General features: G+C 37.3%; 1 protein-coding gene across 1 annotated transcript in view; it reads left to right on the top strand.

Moving 5' to 3' along the window:
* The window catches only part of CPS1 (carbamoyl-phosphate synthase 1), a 139,056-nt gene that overhangs the window by 54,828 nt on the left and 68,553 nt on the right, over nucleotides 1-15,675 (top strand). Inside the window, exons 17-21 of the mRNA XM_065930654.1 lie at nucleotides 1,200-1,344; nucleotides 3,099-3,309; nucleotides 5,116-5,314; nucleotides 8,128-8,304; nucleotides 12,043-12,161. Of these exons, the coding sequence (XP_065786726.1) occupies nucleotides 1,200-1,344; nucleotides 3,099-3,309; nucleotides 5,116-5,314; nucleotides 8,128-8,304; nucleotides 12,043-12,161 (851 nt within the window). The remainder of the gene's footprint in view (nucleotides 1-1,199; nucleotides 1,345-3,098; nucleotides 3,310-5,115; nucleotides 5,315-8,127; nucleotides 8,305-12,042; nucleotides 12,162-15,675) is intronic.

Genomic DNA, 15,675 nt, shown 5'->3' with positions numbered 1-15,675 from the left:
TTGTATAAAATCTGAGACTGGAAAGAAAAAGAAGCTGAGGCAACATTGGAAGCTGATCTTAATGGTCCTTGTGTCCATTCTATTCCATTAGAATGCAGAAGGCTTCCCCCATTTATCTCCTTTGTTTCTGAGATTTCTTCTATTAGCAGGTAATCCAAATGATAAATTAATCATTATTAAGTTGTTCATACTGGCTACAGAGTTTCTTAACCACTTTGAAAACCTCATCATGGTTAGCTGTGAGGACAAAAGTGTTACATTTTCAAGTGCATATGCTGGAGCCTGTAGTGTTGACTGAGGTTAAAAAAAATAGTGTTGAGGCACATCACAGAATAACTTACATTGAGTTATTATTTCATTACGGTACCTGCTAATAATTTGAAAAAATTCAGACGACTTTGTCCAGTTGCTTTTATTACCATCACAAATCAAATCTATTATGAGACAGAGGGACATTTCTTCCTTGGATTTTTCAGCAACTAAATGTCCTAAGGTTAGAGACCGCCTCTTTCAGATTTTGGGTTCAGCATTCTACTCACCAATGGGTACAGAGTAAATAAGGAATGATAATTATACTAATTCATATCTGTTTAATCAGGCATGCATCATATATGACTCAATATTTAAGCACTTAGGCAGTGATTACCCATAATAAAAGCTGCATATGATTCTTCTAATTCCCAAGTTTCATATGCCATCTTGGCTAACTGTTTACAACCATCATCATCTCCTTTCTTCTCCTCATCAACATCAACTGACTTTTATTGTGTATGTTCTTTACAAAGCATCCTCAGCTATTTTAGAGAAAGACAGAGTCTTTAGACTTATTTTTCCATATTTATTTGCACTTATCACATTTTCTGGTTTCACAGAAGCCTAGCTACTGAAATAATTTCATTTTCCTTTGCCTGATTGCTCAATTATTTTCTCTTTTGCCTAAATTAGTTTGATTTAATGTCATATCAGCACTTTGAATGGCAAGCCTCAATAATATAAATCAAGCATATTCACTGCAGGATGCTATTCCTAGCACCTCACTGATTTTCTGACACATGGTGCCTTCTGGAGCATAGAAAAGGATGGAGACTAGGCTTGAGACTTCAGTGGGACCAGGGTTTAGGCTGGGGCACTTTGCCAAATACATCAAAGCTAGTCCCTTTCTCACCCCTTGATTTCTTTTTTTTTTCACCAATTTCTAGGCTTTTGCTATGACCAACCAGATTCTGGTGGAGAAGTCAGTGACAGGTTGGAAAGAAATAGAATATGAAGTGGTCCGAGATGCTAATGACAATTGTGTCACTGTCTGTAACATGGAAAATGTTGATGCCATGGGTGTTCATACAGGTAGGCAAGGAGTCTTCAAGCATTATGGTAATGCCTTCAACTCATGTCTCTGATGACTCAAAGCACTTGTTATTAAGTTCTTTTTCTTTAAATTACTATTCTTAGCGGGCACAATAGTGATAAAATTTTACACATACATCCCATTTCACAGCATTGAAAATACTCCCATATTTAATTTCGTCTTCACAAAAACTCTCTGAAGTAGGGGATGTATTATTATCTTGATTTCACTTGAGGAAGGGGTCAAATATAAGCAATATAGTGAAGGCATTGTAAGACTTGATGTTGAGAAGTAGGGCATGAGATTAAGGAGGCTTAAGGCAGACCGAGTTTTAGTCACCAAGTGAATAAGAAAATAGCTACAGTAAATAGGAATAGATGAAATAAATAGGTTTCTCAGGAAGTGAAGCTAGTTAGACAAGAGGGCAAAGATGATGACTTAGGATTTAGAAATGCTAAATTTGAAGGGTGAGTGGAAATCTCTAAAAGAGGTTTGAGAATATGCAGTTGTAATTCAAGAAAAAGGATAGAAGTAAAGAAGTTAATGCAAGGTTATTGCAAGTCTTGGTATAAAGGAAATAGTGGAAACTGGAAGCATAGACTACAAGTATTCGAGACCACAGGTGTAGAAAGAAAACTAGGGTCAATGGTCAAACCCTGGGAAACAGATTTATTGGGCAGAAGAAAAAGAAATGATTGGTGTTGAAGAAAAAGAAGGGAGTGATAGTTACCAAGTAAGCCAATGTAGGCACAAATTTTGTAAAGGAGCTTTGATTTTGACTGTAGCAAATACTATGAAAGGTCAAGAATGAGGATTTAATGTTGTTTTTGGATGTTTAAGAGAACAGTTTGAATGCAGGGTTGGTTATGTGAGCTATGTGGAAAGGAATTGTATGGCTAGAGTGATGAGTAGACTGGTAAACTTTCAAGAGGTTTAGTCATGAAGGAATGAGAAATATGTTTCTTGTAATCATCTGGCAGCTGGGAGAGGGGCTTCTTGAGCTTGTAGTGACTAGAGTTGTTTTTGGGCAGAAAGGATGGTGAGGAATAACGGATTGAAGATACAGGGGGCTGTGATGGGAGAGAAGTGAGAAAATGGGAAGGGTTGTGATACATAAAATTGATGGATGAGCCAGTCTAGGTGAAGAGGAATTGATATTTTATGGAAGGAAGAACTTGAGAGATGATTTATGATACAGAGAAGAGAAACTGAAGAAGTTAATGTCAATTGAGTAAGTAGATGACTAAGCCTTGATTGCTGGATGCGATTGGGAAAGCTTAGAGTGATTTCTGTAAATGTGTCCGAGTAATGGGCTTTCCTGATAGCTCAGTTGGTAAAGAATCTGCCTGCAATGCAGGAGACCCCGGTTTGATTCCTGGGTTGGGAATGTCCACTGAAGAAGGGATAAGGCTACCCACTACAGTATTCTTGGGCTTCCCCTGTGGCTCAGCTGGTAAAGAATCTGCCTGCAATGTGGGAAACCTAGGTTGGGAAGATCCCCTGGAGAAGAGAAAGGCTACTCACTCCCATATTCTAACCTGGAGAATTCCATGGACTGTATAGTCTATTGTCCTTGTAATATAGGTGAAACAGTCGGAGGGAACATGCCTTGTATGTATTTCCTTAAGATAATTCTATTCCCAGCAAACCCTTAGCCTATTCTATGTCTTGGGTCATGCAAATGAATTGTTAAGTCACTAAAGTTGGTTGTTTAGATATGCTACCAAATAACAAGTGTTTCTTGGATGTACAGGTGATTCCGTTGTTGTGGCCCCTGCCCAGACGCTCTCCAATGCAGAGTTTCAGTTGTTGAGACGTGTTTCAATCAATGTCGTTCGCCACTTGGGCATCGTGGGTGAATGCAACATTCAATTTGCCCTTCATCCTACCTCAATGGAATACTGCATCATTGAAGTGAATGCCAGATTGTCCCGAAGCTCTGCCCTGGCCTCAAAGGCTACCGGGTAAGACCAGAACGACTGACCATAGGTCTGCAGATTCTTTACAGACTGATTTGGAAAAGTGACAGCTAGTGAAAGACTGTGCTGCATTTGCAAATTATAGTCCCCATTTCTGTGGGCTGGCTCCCAGTCACGTCCTCTATGAACGTGGTTATTAATGAGCTTGCTGCCAGATTGAGGCAAACAGTTTTGTGAGCTGGCTTTGTTTGCTGGCTAATCATAAACTAATCAAAATCTGGGTGGTCAAAACCGGCTGTGAAAAATCTGCTTCTTAATTGCACTTTGCAGATGTTGTTAAAAAGTGCAAATTAATCCTTAATTTTAGTCCTCAACTATCTTTTTCAGGTGTATAACAAGCGTTAGACAAAAAATATAGTTCTCTTGACTCAAGGATGTAATACGCATTATTTTACTTCAGCAAAACTTCACAAGACCAAACAACATGGGGTTTGTCTATAGGTAAATCTCACAACTAAAGGAATTTATATCTGTTTAACAATTGCTGGCAAGCACAACTGGAAGGAAAATTAATTAATGCCTTTTGTATCTATTATTATATTTAACATCTGATATTTAAATTCCATGCCATTTAAATGAGAATATATTTACCTCTAAAGATATTTTGGGGGCTTCCTTGGTGGTGGCTCAGATGGTATATAATCTGCCTGCAATGCAGGAAACCCAGATTCAGTCCCTGGGCTGGGAAGATCCTCTAGAGAAGGGCATGGCAACCTTCTCCAGTATTCTAGCCTGGAGAATCCTATGGACAGAGGAGCCTGGTGGGCTTTATAGTCTGTGGGGTCACAGAGTCAGATATGACTGAGCAACTGAGCACACACAAAGGTATTTTTATGTAGCTACACAGTGCTTCATGGAGTGTGTAAGGAGTGTTGACCTAAACAAGAGTCAGGGAACCTGAATTATCCTTTTCATTCTTCCACTGACTGTGGGACTTTGGATACATCAATATTGTCTCTGTCATTTTCCTCACTTGTTAGATTGGGAAGTTGTACTAAAGGACTCATATAGTTCTATGGATTGATTTTTCAAATACAATTACCCAAACTGACATTCCAGAAGAGTATAATCAAGTTTCCAGAAAATTAGTTGTGTAAAGAACCCAAAGTTCAAAGATAATTTGGAGGCAATGCAAGGACCCAAACTTTCAAGGACTGCATTTTATGATCATCACTTACTCCATTGTTAATGTTGTTGATTAGTCGCTAAGTCATGTCCAACTCTTTGTGACCCCATGAACTGTAGCCAGTCAGGTTCCTCTGTCTATGGAATTTTCCAGGCAAGAAAACTGGAATAGGTTGCTATTTCCTTCTCCAGGGAATCTTCTTGACCCAGGGATTAAACTCACATCTCCTGCGTTGGAAGGTGGATTCTTTACCACTGAGCCAGCTGGGAAGCCCACATATGCCGTAGTACCAGCTAACTCCACTGTCTTCCCGTGTATATATTTTTACAAAAGAATATTTTGTAGATTCTTAGTGAAGGTTATACACAGGCGAGTACTTTATTTATCAAGGAAACTATTGATTTCGGACTGAAGAGTTGAAGGTTGGCAGTTGTAACACTGCATGTCAGGCATAGAGAGTGAACTCTTTTGTGATTCATGCCTCTGTACTTTGTTATGACTCACTATGTTTTATAAGGGGTATTAAATTTCCATACAGAACCAAAAATCAGGTATGCTTTATACCCTGATGTGAAATAACACAAAAATTTCTAAGAAGCCAATTTATATTTTGAGCTGTTGTTGATGCTTATTGCTGAAAGAAAAAATTGTCTCCTCCTCAACAGTTACCCACTGGCATTCATTGCTGCGAAGATTGCCCTGGGAATTCCACTTCCAGAAATCAAGAACGTTGTATCAGGGAAGACATCAGCCTGCTTTGAACCCAGTTTGGATTACATGGTTACCAAGATTCCCCGCTGGGATCTCGATCGTTTTCATGGAACTTCTAGCCGAATTGGTAGTTCTATGAAAAGTGTAGGAGAGGTGAGTCCCTAGTTAATTCCTCTAGTTCACTCTTCTCAGTTATTTTGTCAAACCGCTAATGTCATTGAAAGTCTTATGTTTCCTTGGTTACTGGGTTCTTGACTGGAAGATACTTCAGTTCAGTTCACCTTGGTTGCTTAGTAGTGTCCGACTCTTCGTGAGCCCATGGACTGCAGCACACAAGGCTTCCCTGTCCATCACCAACTCCCTGAGCTTGCTCAAACTCATGTCCATCAAGTCGGTGATGCCATCCAACCATCTCATCCTCTGTTGCTCCCTTCTCTTCCTGCCCTCAGTCTTTCCCAGAATCAGAGTCTTTTCTAATGAGTCAGTTCTTTGCACCAGGTGGTCAAAGTATTGGAGCTTCAGCTTCAGCATCAGTCTTGCCAGTGAATATTCAGTGTTGATTTCCTTTAGGATTGACTGGTTTGATCTCCTTTCTATCCAAGGGACTCTCAAGAATCTTTACCAGCCTCATAGTTCAAAAACATCAATTCTTTGGCATTCAGCTTTATTTATGGTCCAACTTTCACATCCATACATGACTACTGGAAAACCATAGCTTTGACTATAAGGACCTTTGTTGGCAAAGTAATGTCTTTGCTTTTTAATATGCTGTCTAGATGGGTCAGAGCTTTTCTTCCAAGCAGCAATTGTCTTAATTTCCTGGCTGCAGTCACCATCTGCAGTGATTTTGGGGACCAAGAAAATAAAGTCTCTCACTGTTTCCATTGTTTCTCTGTCTATTTGCCATGAAGTGATGGGACTGGTGCCATGATCATTTCAACTCACATTAGTAAACATTTCCTGAGTTTGTCCCTTGGACTGCAAGGAGATCAAACCAATCAATTATAAAGGAAATCAGCCCTGAATATTCATTGGAAGGACAGATGATGAAGCTGAAGCTCCAATACTTTGGGCACCTATGTGAAGAACTGACTCATTGGAAAAGACTCTGATGTTGGGAAAGATTGAAGGCAGGGGGAGAAGGGGACGTCAGAGGATGAGATGGTTGGATGGCATCACTGACTTTATGGACATGAGTTTGAGCAAGCTCCGGGAGTTGATGATGGACAGGGAAGCCTGGCGTGCTGCAGTCATGGGGTCGCAAACAGTTGAACACAGCTGAGCTACTGAACTGAACTGCTACATATAAACACTGAAATGATAGAAATAGTGATTGAGATGTAAATAATGGTGACACATTTATCACCAGCTTGTAAATTCAGAATATGTTAACAGACCTAAGTATAATATGAATCAAATTGAGGTAAAAGTTAGAACACAGTATTTATAGACAGGTGTTATGCAAATGCATTGGATAGGGTCAGGGAAAGCCTCAATAGTTATTCCATTGAAAAATGGTGCACTCTTCACTTAATGGATATGAATTTTAATAACGTAAAGTATTGAAAAGCACAAATTTTGAACACTGTTATATATTCTTTTATTATTATATTTGCTTCTCTTTTATTGAGTGTTCTCCATATACTGTCATGCACTCAAAAATAACAAAAATTGATGATGAGTTACTTATAGAACTAGTTGGTGATACTAAAAATTTTATAAAGTACTCTGAAAATATTTTCTTAATTTGGTAATACTATAAAATGCCTTATTTCTGCTACTCTTTCCTATTCTTAGGCTAGCAAATCTATGAATACATTGTCTAACTCTTCAAATACCACTATGCTTCACAAATTGCATATCTGAATTGGACTAACATTTTCTTTATCCTTTTCTTGAGACTCTTCCTTTATTTCTAATTAGATTTGGAGCAGTGTGAAAAGGTTATCTGTTTGACTTTAGTGATCTTTGAATATGTAGCTTGTCATACAACTGACATGAAGATTTACTAAATTGACACTAATGAGAATTCCAGTCTATTTGAGGCCTCTTGGAAGTTTACTGACGGCAGCGTTATGCCTGTTATTATTTTACATTGTAGACCAAAAATGCATAGCAATCTATTATTCCATGGAAAGAATCAAAGACAGTGTTTATCTGCTGAAAGTAACTAGGTAGGCTTTAAGGTTAATTTAAGTTTAGTTCTCACTTGTAACTTGTCCAAAGTAAGTCAGCATGTGGTTTTCCTAATTGATTAGCGTACAATCAGCTACAAAGATTGTGGGAAGACATGTTGAATTTGTCATGGGGAATTTAGTCTCCATCTATATTCAGAATCTGAATCGGTCAGTATTTGTTATGATTCTCAAGGTTGTATTAATATTAATGCTTAGCTGTAAAGAAAGCCAACCTGTCTCAGATACTGACTGATTCCCATCTAGAAATAGTTCTGTTTTTGTGATAATATATGTCTTTTCTCTTCATTTACTTTTTATTTCTAAAGGACATCTGCATGAAAGCAAGATCTTTTTAAGGAAGGGTCTTAATGTTCTGGCAACAGATTCTTTTTTTTTTTTTTTTTTTTGATGCTATGGTTCAGAGCAAGTACAGATGATTTCTTCATCAGTCTCATCAAATCAAGCTAAATTCCCTAAGTGGTAAAAGAGTGACCTAATGATGTTAAAGACTCATTACATCAAAACCATTGTAAAAAGGCAAGGATGACCTATGGCTGATTCATGTTGATGTATGGCAGAAACCAACACAACACTGTAAAGCAATTATCCTCTAATTAAAAATAAATAATTTTTAAAAAGGCAAGGAAGAAAAATAAATTTTAGTAGCATCCTTCCTTGATATATCTTGTTCCTAAGTCTTTTCTGAAAAATATTCAGTTTCTAGCTTTGTTACAAATTTAAAACATTCAAGCTATTTTAAAAAACGTGAGTCTTAAACCTATGTTACAGGTCATGGCTATTGGTCGCACCTTTGAGGAGAGTTTTCAGAAGGCATTGCGGATGTGCCATCCTTCTATAGATGGTTTCACTTCCCGTCTGCCAATGAACAAAGAGTGGCCGTCCAACATCGATCTCAGAAGAGAGCTGGCTGAGCCATCTAGCATCCGCATCTATGCCATTGCCAAGGTACTGTGTGACAGGGGCTCTGAGCTACCTTTTATTTGCTTTTCATAATATAGTCAGTCTGGACTTCAATGCAAACCTGAATCACAAAGGGGTCTTGAATTTAGGGATTTTTGCAAAGTTTTTAATTCTTTCTAATAGTATTAAACTGGAGATTTATTTTTATGGACTTCAGATCATTCCATAATTAATTAAAATTTTATTTCACTTTAATAAAAGTGACTTAAGGAGAGCATTGCATTATTTTTTAAAGATTTTTTAATGTGGATTATTTCTAAGTCTTTATGAATATGTTACAATATTGCTTCTGTTTCATGTTTTCTTTTTTTTTTTTTTTTTGGCCACGAGGAATGTGGGATCCTAGTCCCCTGATCAGGGATCTAACCTGTACCCCCTGCATTGGAAGGTGAACTCTTAACCACTGGGCTGCCAGGGAAGTTCCAACATTGCAGTTTTAAAGGATAGATCACATAGATGAAATGTTCTTCCCTTTTAGGACAGATGTTATCAATACTCTTAAATACTTGATAAGATTGACTTTTGATTTCCCATCACTCTCATTACTTGCTCATTGAAATACGGGTAAAATTACATTTTAAAAAGAAAGATGCATAAAATGGTATCATTTAGTATGTGCTACCTAAGACTCCAGAATAAACTTTATTTATTTGGTGGTTCTTCTGTGTTTAAACAACAAACTCTAAAGAACTACCATGATTATAGGCTTTTCTATGTAATTATTTTATTGTTCTTAGAGAACAAAAAAGCCCCACATTTCTCACTTCCACTCACTAGTTCCCTTTAATGTAAATTAAATGCCATCTTAGTCTCCTTTCATGTTTACTATGCTTAGAGTTTTGAGGTTTCAGTTCATTTGATTTTATAAAAGGTGATTTTGGCAGCTGAGATCTGTCTGGTCAGAAATCCCTGAATTGCTTTTTGACATTTAAGGAAGCTTAGGTATTAATCCTCCAACAATATCAAACCACACTGAAGCTGCAAAGCCTCACTGACCATTTTATGTGTGTTTATGTACACGTGGAATGAGTTGATGAGAATATGAAATTTGCCATGGGAATCTGTCTCTGTAACTGTCTTTGTGAATGTGTGTGTGCTAAGTCACATCAGTCATGTCTGACTCTTTGTGACCCAATGGGCTGTAGCCCACCAGGCTCCTCATCCATGGGATTCTCCAGGCAAGAATACTGGGGTAGGTTGCCATGCCCTCCTCCAGGGAATCTTCCTGGGAATCTTCTAACCCATGTCTCTTGTTTCTCCTGCATTGACAGGTGGGTTCTTCACCACTAGTGCCACCTAGGAACCCCCAACTTGTCTTTGCGGTGACAGAAAAATGCAGTTAGTAATTTCAAACTCTGCAACTTTTATGCTCATATATAGAAGGAGGGGAGGGTATGTTTCCTTCATTACATTTAATGTATACCTGCCTCATCTTTGTGATTTCTAAATGCAGAATACTTCATTTCCATTGAAATTCTGAAGTAGTCTGAGAGATACTAGTATTTTTTGATTGACATTTTTCAGTGTTGAACCTCAAATAGGGGGTTAACATTTTTCCATGATGGTAGGAATGATACTAGTGATGAGAAGTTATTTTAGAAAGCCATTTCTTTATTGTTCTTATTTCAGACTTCTGTTAAAAAGCAGCTTGTCACACTTATACATGTATGTATATGTGCATGTGTATGTATGTGTACGTATAATTTTTTTTCCAGACAAAGAGCAGTAAATAAATCCCCCCTCCTTGAGTCTAGTCATCATCCTGCTGCCATTTTGAGGTGGATGAAAAAGGGGAGTATTTCCAAGTTCCTAGTGAGGCTGTAAAACTCAAGAAAATCTCTCATTCTTTTCTAACAGACTTATAAAGGATGAGAATTCAGGAAAAATGTGTAGAGATTCTTTCTTGTACAGAGTATGAGCATGAAGTGCAGAGTCTGAGGTATAAATTATTGCCTGCCAGAGTGCCGGGAGAAGGAACTGATTTCTGTTTGTTAGAGGTCATCATTACTGTTCATTTCCACAGCAACCAGGAACTTGGTGATTTTGACAAAGAGTGTTAGGAGTGTGGAGGGCTGAAGGGGAAACAAAATGAGGGGAGTGAGTAAATCTTCACTCGCTTTCATGATTCTTAGAAAGGGCAACTTGCTCTGAGGTCTGATTTTTGCAGCAGTCTTATTTCAGGATGATTGGATCATCACCTCTTTTGATTTGGGGAGCATACAGGGCATTATTTTAGATTTGGCGAACATTAGAGTAACCTCAAGTGTGTTTGGGGTCATTATGAACTTCATTACAGCCCCTGCGACAGCAAAGCTGCAGTGCTGGAAAGACAGGTACGATCTGTTCGAAACTGTGGACGTGATTCTAGTTGTCCTTTCTCACAGTAAAATGACTACAGATTCTAGGTCGCCCATCAGCCGCAGGATAATTACTGTGTGCAACTGATGACGATGTCCTTTGGTCTGTCAAAAGTGTCACTAACTTAAGGTTCTACCCCCTCACAGTTGATGGCCAAGTAGCTAATTGTCCCTTTAATCACTTGGCACATAAGGCAGAATTAAGTCTTTGGGAACCTGGCTGTAGTTAGAGGGAGAATTAAACAAACAAAAAACAGAAATAGGTTTATGAAACAAACATGTCTTTGAGTATTCACATTAGAGGTCATTTTATTTTAATCTATAGAATTATGAGTTATATTGTCTCTCAACATGTATGATCATGGTTTCTCTGATACTAGAAATGAGTAAAATTTATTAACAAATTAAGCTCTCTGAGTTGAGATATAACAGCAGTTATTAGTTACATATATTTCTTAATGGTATTTAAAAATACAGTGTGCCATTCTAAAATATGTGTCTTGAAGTATTATGTGATTATCATTTTTCATTGAGTATGAATGTGTATCTAAACATTGTAAGGAATGTGTAGACATCTTTTGAAAGTGAAGGTTTTGGCTTTGAGAGTTTATCTCTTCTTTCAGCTATCTTTTGTACTCAGCTTAATGACCCATAGTTGTAATTTTACTTTTGAGAAATTGCTAAAGTAAGCTTGAGTAAAAAGTTGAGCTGCCTATCAGAAGTTATTACTACATTGTTTTGGAATATATTAGGATATTGTAAAATGCCTGTCTTAGCACAAAGTCATAGTAACTGATTCAAAATAATTTTTTTTGTTTGAAGTGTCTCTGTGAGGAAATGTTTGAGAGAAATAACACCAAGCCAGATATGATTCATAAATTCTCAATGACTGGTTTGTGTGACTATGGAATGAAGTGATAAAAATTTGTTAAATATGCAAAAGGGTAATTACCCAAAATACAAGTTAAATGATCTTTATGTTGATTCTACATTTTTCTTACCAGTTTGGCACAACTGTAGTTTCAAGAGATTCTCCTTAATGCCAAAAAGATGTAGCAGATTTAGAACATAATTGGTAACACAGTCATATAAAAAGCAAGGAAGCAGAGCCTGTTAGGGGGATTTTTCTGAGCACACACTGCTCTGATTAACTCAGGGCACCTCCTTTGTATGCCATTTGTAGATACAGTTGGCAGTATCTGTAGGTTTATTGGAAGAAACGTCAATGATATGACATCAGTTTCATTCTCAGCCTGTAGCCTCAGGCTCTCTGAGTAACACGGAGGGGAATGCCTGCCATGTTTTCAACCAAATAAGACATTTATGAGATGTTTGCCAAAGAAAGCATCTCTGTTCCTTTTGGCAGGCCTTGGAAGACAACATGTCACTTGATGAGATTATGAAGCTCACATCCATTGACAAATGGTTTCTGTATAAGATGCGTGACATTTTAAACATGGAAAAGACACTGAAAGGGCTCAACAGGTAAGGCCCTGGTGCTCTGATTCACTCCAGGTATCTTCTCTGCAATTTTGTCTTCCTTTTCCCCTTACATGTTTGACCAAAATTCTGCTTCAGTGATAAATAGTGCCAATGTTGGAAAGACATAGCCATAGTCAGAAGAAATGGCAGTTTTTAGATGTTTACCTTTTGAAAGGCATCTATTAATAATTTTCTTTTCTACCATTTCTCTTGCCATGAAACATAGTGATATTTTTATTAGGTCTTTTGAATTTATGAAAATCTATGTACATTTATGAACTGTTGTGCTATGTAATTACCAAATATGACCTTCATGTGTCCTAAGTTGCTTCAGTTGTGTCCGATTCTTTGCCACCCTATGGACTAGCCCGCCAGGATCCTCTGTCCATGGGATTCTCCAGGCAAGAATACTGGAGTGGGTTGCCATGCCCTCCTCCAGGGGATCTTCCAGATCCAGGGACCAAACCCACATCTCTTAAGTCTCCTGCATTGGCAGGTGGGTTCTTTTTCCACTAACGCTGCCTGGGAAACCCTTCAAACATGACCTGGATTTAAATTTTATTAATCAATAATGAAACTATTTCTGCTTTCTATACTTTTTCCAAATGCTGAAATCTATTTTTCTCTTTTAATATCGACCTACTCATTTCTGTGTCTTGACTGAGCAAGCATATTCCTCTTGCATTCTACTGATATTTTTAATCTTAGGACATCCAGTTCATCAAACAAATAAGCCACACTCAAATTTTTGTTAATAGACTTTTACCTCTCAGTAATTAGCATTTTTATCTCCTTCATGACAAATTATTTGAAAATTTTTATTTCATGTTCAGAATATTCTGATAGTGTCAATGCTTTAAAATCTACATTTTTCTATTTCTTGAGAATGTTTGTTGAGGCTACACGGACATATGAGTCACAATAGATTTTAAACTTGGATCTGTGATAATAGGAGCATATATTACCAATTTAAGAAAGACAGTATAATTCTCTTTAGCTTGTCTCCTTTAAGAAGGCTTTGAAATACACTACTATTGGAAAAATAAATCTCACCTACTACTAGGCGTATGTTTAGAGAGGGAAGATTTTTGTTTGCAGAAATTATTCTCACATGATTTTAGGAAATGTAAAAGAATTAATCGCTTAAAATGTTGAAGACAGAGGAAGCTCTCAAAGCCTGGTTTTCTCAACTATTTAGAAACTGCAACATATAATTGAGTTACTGGGTTTACCTCAAAATACACAATCTGGGCAATAAGAAAATTTGCCCCCCCCCTTTTTTTGAGCAAAATGAGGTTCTTTTTCATCTGTTCAACAATCACCCACAACAAATGCTTAGTTTTGAAAATGGGGGATTCCAATCTGTCAAAAATGAAGCTAGCAATAGTTGCTTATAGGTCATCCTTTGTAGTGATCACATAAAATGAACAGTAGATTGAAGTTAAGAATTGAGCCTGTACATTCGCCTTAGAATTTTGCTGACTTGAGGTTTGCTTTCTTGTTTACGATGCCAGCAGAACTTCTGTGTTGAATTATAGTCTGTTCCACTGTTTTCAGTTTCAGACAACTGATTTCAAATGCCTATGAAACCATTCCAATTAAACCACATGAGGGTGCTAGAAACTTACAGTATGCCAATTGCAGCAGTGGAAGAGACCTGGGGTGAAAAACAGCAGATGTTATTGTGATTTAAATTTCCGCTTGATATACATTCTGATTTTTGGACAAATTCAGTATTTTAATTGAATAGTTTTTCTTACAACCAGAAGGCAGGTTGAAATTCTAACTAAGCAGAAATAAGTGTATATTGATATTGAAAAAGCTGCTTGGAGGCTTATTAGAACCACTCACTGTTGTAGATCACCTACAACATTGTTCAGATTTCAACATCCTGTTGTAATTTTTGCTGTTAATTTGACATTTTAAAATAAAGTCTCCATTTTCTTGTATAAATATAATTGTAAATAGAGATTTTTCTATTGTTCATAATGATCTACAGTAAAATTTTTTATGTAAAACTTAATAATTTAAAAGAATCTAAAACATAGTACTTAATAATTATCTCTTGTTTCAAGACCTCAATAGAGGATCCATTGTGTTGGTAAACTTAAAACCTGAACTTATCATTATGTGATGGACACTTCATTGTTTATTTTTTAAAGTATCTTAGATGCACACGCAGCAGTTCAATAATGATTGTTATATAGAGAAGTTGGATAAATAAAATAAGAATACATGGCTACTGAAGCTACCTATTTCAATCATTCTGTGGTACATTGAGATCTGAAGTTAGAAGGATATTGTAGCTGATGGAGGGTGAGTGTAGGACTTGGAGTTTTTGTTTTTTTTTTTAAATTTTTTCCCCCTATTTTGATTACCTTCATGATTACCCTGGATTATTACATCTTCCAGTTTTTTTTTTTTGTTGTTGTTTTTTTTGAGCCTCTAAATATCCAGGGAAGCTTGGTCATCAAGGCAGATACTACTACAATAGTGATAGTTCTCTAATAACGGTTGGTATTATGTGTCTCAATTACATATTGCCAGTTTGGAGGAAAGTCAAGGTCAGCTGGTTCATTTTTATCTGTGGTTTATTTTGTTTCAAAATCTCAACTACTTCCATGTTGGAAAGGCTGATGTTAGATGTAGGCCCAGGAAATAGCTATTTATTTGGTCTGATTTGGGCCAACTCCCAAATTCCCTTACCTGATCATATCCCTGGTACCTGTGTGCCCAGGTCCCTCAGCAACCTTCTTCTAAGTTCCTGGGAAAATAGGTAGTGGGAATATTTTTTTTTTTCATTTATTTTTATTAGTTGGAGGCTAATTACTTTACAATATTGTAGTGGTTTTTGCCATACATTGACATGAATCAGCCATGGATTTACATGTGTTCCCCATCCTGATCCCCCCTCCCAACTCCCTCCCCATCCCATCCTTCTGGGTCATCCCAGTGCACCAGCCCTGAGCACTTATCTCATGCATCCAACCTGTACTGGCGATCTGTTTCACACTTGATAACATACATGTTTCAATGCTGTTCTCTCAGATCATCCCACCCTCACCTTCTCCTATCGAGTCCAAAAGTCTCTTCTATGCATCTGTGTCTCCTTTTCTGTCTTGCATATAGGGTTATTGTTACCATCTTTCTAAATTCCATATATATGCATTAGTATGCTGTATTGGTGTTTATCTTTCTGGCACATATACTCAATAGAATATTACTCAGCCATTAAAAAGAATACATTTGAATCAGTTCTAATGAGATGGATGAAACTGGAGCCCATTATACAGAGTGAGGTAATGGGAATCTTAATTAGGAGAAAAGGAGAAACTTGAAGAGAGGATAAAGTGTAGGGTTATAGGCATTTGTTAAATTTCAGCTGGTTCCTGCCTTGTGTATTGGAAGGAGTATATTATATGGAACCAGTCAGATGGGTGCAGTCTTACCCACTGTGGAATCATGGGCATGTCACTTCCCTCAATTCTCCAACCTCTTCCTGCTAATGTCTGTTTTA

This window comes from Muntiacus reevesi, chromosome 3 (genome assembly GCF_963930625.1).
Source record: "Muntiacus reevesi chromosome 3, mMunRee1.1, whole genome shotgun sequence".
In the NCBI taxonomy this organism is placed as follows: Eukaryota; Metazoa; Chordata; class Mammalia; order Artiodactyla; family Cervidae; genus Muntiacus; species Muntiacus reevesi.
This window is presented reverse-complemented; position numbering and strand designations above follow the sequence as displayed.